The sequence below is a fragment of the Anneissia japonica genome, unplaced genomic scaffold (assembly GCF_011630105.1).
Source record: "Anneissia japonica isolate Jap-2015-1 unplaced genomic scaffold, ASM1163010v1 scaffold522_len1101056_cov227, whole genome shotgun sequence".
Classification (NCBI taxonomy): domain Eukaryota; kingdom Metazoa; phylum Echinodermata; class Crinoidea; order Comatulida; family Comatulidae; genus Anneissia; species Anneissia japonica.
Window position 1 is genome coordinate 1,088,120 of NW_022756123.1, and position 4,531 is coordinate 1,092,650.

Genomic DNA, 4,531 nt, shown 5'->3' on the forward strand with positions numbered 1-4,531 from the left:
TATATTATATCTTTATATATTTATATAAAAATGAACTGGTGTTCTGCATCCAACTAAACAAAAAAAAAAAAAAACCAAAAAATCCACCTACAATGTTTCTGGTCCCAACTTACCTGAACCATTGCCGCCCTTTCAAGATAGAATGTTGAGTTAAATGCACATGCAACAGATTTCCCTGTCACAAGTATTCCATGGTTTCCCATTAACAAAATTGACTTGCCACCCATTTGCTTAGCAATCCTAGCCCCTTCACTACTGGTGTTTGCAAGACCGTCGTAAGCAGTATCATATGCAACATCTTTGAAGAACATAGTAGAAGTTTGGTGTATCATCCGCAGAGTTGGATCTTTAAGACACGCTGAAAATGAATGAACAATTACTGCAATCAGTGCTGAGCTAACACACTAGAATGATAAAATTCAATATCTTTAACATTTCATCCTCCAGAATAATTCTTAATTCAACCAGTATTGGAAATAATTTTATTTCACATAAAAGTTAGGCCTATCTTAATTTTACCATATTATGTTTAAATATCTTAATTTTTAAATTATATTTAATCAATATATACTTGTTTTACTTCAAATTCTTTAAAGTTAAAATGGTTTAATTTTTGTGTTTCTGATCAATGATTATATATTTTGCTATATATTTATTTTACATATATTAATTAATTATTATTTTTCGTATTTCACGGTTTAGATAATTGTTTTCTGGTACTTTGTTAATTTTGCTTGATTATATTACAATTGGCCTATATTATTAATAATATTACATTGTTTATGTTAAACTGGATGAGTGAGGTTCACAGCAGTGGCGGCTGTAGGATATAAGCTAAGCTGTCTAAAACGGGAGGCTTGAGCTCTTATTCCCGAGCAGGGGAAGGTTTGGGATGGGGGTGTCCCCTCCCAAATGAGATTTTTTTTTTTTAAAGGACTGAATGGCTAGAAATGGCACTCTCAGACTGACATGTGTTGGCTTGGCATAGGCCTATTTTACAATTTTTTTTGTCTGACTGCTGAACGAGCTTTGGCCGGTGGGAGGCTTGACCTCTCGAATGGGAGGAACCTGGCGTTGTCATTGTTCACAGACTTTTTGTTACACTGCTTTGTGTCCCTGCTCACTCATTCAATTTATTGTATTTGTTTTCTGTACATTACTTGTATACCATCTTTGAATTGTACTATGTTTTTTTGGCAAATAAAAAATATTAAATAAGAATATCTGAATTGCATATTTTCAAGTTATTAGCTTTCAAAAATATACACAGTATGAACAAATATATTATATAATTTATAGCTCTTCCTCTATGAACTTTGATGTTGTAGTATAACAAAACCAGAGAATCCACTAATTAAATACTGTAGATCGAAAACTTTGAATCTCAAAATGTCTCCATCTCTTTTTGGAGTTATTGTCTTTTTGTTTTAGTTAGTATAAAGTATTGCAGGTTTATAAGAAACAATTCTATAGGCATTTCATATATTTTTCTAATTACATGAAATTTATTAGGATGATGCAAAAATGCACAAAAGTGAAATTCACTGTAAAAAAAATTGTTATTGCTACTAACAGAGAGCTGACACATATGGCGGATGTACATGAAAAACAGAATTCATTGACGATCCTGTTTGAAGCAGTGCTCTATGAACCTCACAATGAATACTAATAGCAGTAGCCTCTGGTTGGCCAGACCCTTCAACAATGCTATCGTCTTCAAGATCCACACCAACTAAGCTGCTAGCTGTGACCTGAAAATAAAATATTACTGAATATTAAATCAAATAGTGTGTAATAAGGAGCCAAGTAACAAAAAAAATTATATCATAGCTTTATTTTTTAAGTACTTTGAATGCCTCATATAGAACATCAAACCTTTAATAAAACAGGGAGCAAAAATAGAGAACTTTCCTTGCACTAGACATGTATTTGAGATAACTGGAATCCTGTTATTTATCTACAAGTGTTAATGCTGTGATAACCTCCAATGATTTTTGAACTTCAAATGTTTTTTAGTGCAATTTTAACTGTAAATTTATAATTCTATAGAGAAATTTGAATTAAGTTTCGTATCTTTAATGTAGAATAACATTAAACAAAAATATATGATAATGAAAGAACCACTTTATTTCAAATAGACAGGCCCTACATACCAACTATGCATCGTGTTTTGGGACCTGAAAATGTGAGGTGGTCTTTATAATATTGGTCTCAAATTGGATGACGATACCTTGTCTAAAAAGATTGAACATTTGTAAAAGTGATACAGTACAGTATCAAATTAGGCTGGGGTAGGGACCTCGAATTGGAGGGTATTGTCTTAATACTGATGCCTTTATATTCCCAAATAAATTTAATTGAAACTGTTGAGTAGTATTCAAACAAAACCAGCAGGTGCAGGCCCACATACTTCACTCCAATGTAAACCAAACGGAAAAACAAGCATCACTTCTCCAGTCCCATTTCGTGCCGGTGCTCGGGTTGATAGATGGTTATGAATTCCTTCTGAAAGACCGAAATGTTGTAACACTTGATATGCTGCTGCGAGTTCCTCTCGTTGATGTTGATTTTGTCTAATACACTCTGTGACTGTCAAGCTAGGGCTAGGCCTAGTAGTAGTAGTAGTAGTACTAGTAGTATGCGACGTTAAAAGCCTAGCCGCTGTCGACGATGTAGGCCCAGACTTTCTAGGCCTGCCACCATTATTTTTCATATATTTATTTATTGTTGAAATCCTACGTTGGCCTAGGCAGAATAATGCATTTTTAAAGAACATTTTTAATTACTTTCTAACCAACAACAACAATATAAACTGGACAGTCGGGCAGTCGGAGGCGGTACACATCAGCTGAGAGCACGATCGCGATTGTTTTTAATCTTCAGCATGCTCCACTCTTGCCCCGTCTCGGTTGATTGACTCGACTCGAAGGTCTAGGGGGCGTCAACAAGTCATCTTCTCTCTCCTAGTGGCCGCCGGTACTTGAATTATTTGGTTATTCTCGATTGGCGTGCTTCTTTTCGGTAGACCTGTCACGCCAAAATTGGTCCGGGCCAACAAATGTTCGGCGGACAGATTTTGGCCGCAAAAATCGGTCCGCCGGACTACTAAAATCGAAATGTCTGTCGGCAATTGGCTGTCGGCGAATCGTCCTGTCGGCAAACTGGCATTCGGCGAAATGGTATTTCGGTCGAGAGTCTGTAGGCCAAATGTCTGTCGGTGAAACGTCCGGCCACGCTTCTTTCTAAGTTATCTACATAATAATATATGTTTACATTGCTTTTAAAGAAAATCAATTAGACTCTAATAATGACATATTTTTATACTATATATAACAAACTATAACAAAATTCATTGGCGGTTTTTTTCTTTTCTTTTTTAAATAGTGTTGTTTTTGCTGTTTGCTCTGCTTTGTGTTTCTTTTGTAACTTGTTTGTTGCGATGAGGAGTCCCCTAAAAATCAGCCTTGCTGAATGGGACAATTCATCTTGAAATATTAATAAACGAATAAACGAAACGAATACATACACACATATACAGTAGGCCTATATATACACAAACGTATACAAAATCAGAGTTGCTGCACATAGGCAAATTGTGTCATAAAAATTCATCCCAAAAAATTCATCTAGTACTCAAAGACGAGATATCCGGACGCAATATCCGGACGCAATTCTGATTTTAACCATCACCTTGTAATTTTATAATGAATTTTAAAGTTTATTGTATTTTTAATGAAAGTTACAATATATATTCAATATTTTATTTATTATATAGTTTTTGAACTTTACTGTAATGAAGCTTTTACTTACTTGCATTTTTAATGTATTGTATATATTTTTATGTATTGTTTTTCTTTAGAGGGCCTCTTCAAGTCAGCTGTACTACTGTAGTGCAGCTGTTAGAGCTACCCTCGTGAAATAAAGTTGAAATAAAAAATAAAAAAATAAACCCCCTTCAAGTCAGTGACTTAAAATTGGAAAAGATACGGCACCGTCCCTACTCCCCCCAAAACAATTCTGGAATTGCTACTATACGACATTTTTCAAACAATTCGAGATTCTGTTTAATGTTTTCAAAATTTGAACCATACTAACACAATAAAATATTGATACTGACACCGCTATCATAATAATTAAAGAGCGTCAGTCCGAATGTAAGTATATCTTGAAAGAAGCCCATATTATCTTGATTAGAAGCTCGGGCTTTTTCAAAATTACTTTTGCAAATTGAAGAGGAGGCTTCTTTTCAAGATGGGCTTTCTTATGGAGATTAATCCCATCGGGCTTCTATTCGAGGTATACAGATAAGACCATAAAGATTTTTTTTCCTATTTTTATTGGTTTTTGAAGTTTTTAAATAAAAACCCCTTTTGAAATTTTACCTCAGCCTCAATTTGTTCTGCTGTCTTATTTTGTTTTTATTTCCTAAGCAATATTTCAGCCTCAGTGCAGGGCCGGCGGAACGTTTTTCAAAGTGGGGGGGGGGCCACTTATAAGCAGGCGCGTAACAGGCGTCTTGGGTCGGGGGGGG

The 4,531-nt window shown here is 34.9% G+C and overlaps 1 protein-coding gene across 1 annotated transcript; it reads right to left on the bottom strand.

Moving 5' to 3' along the window:
• Positions 1-113: 113 nt before the first annotated feature.
• On the bottom strand, positions 114-2,902 carry LOC117124018 (putative aldolase class 2 protein PA3430; the record flags this gene model as incomplete). The annotated part of the gene is given in 3 exon segments (XM_033270138.1): positions 114-358; positions 1,574-1,751; positions 2,411-2,902. Coding segments are annotated over 3 exon segments (789 nt in total), but the record flags the coding sequence as incomplete, so codon positions are not given.
• Between the last annotated feature and the right edge of the window lie 1,629 nt (positions 2,903-4,531).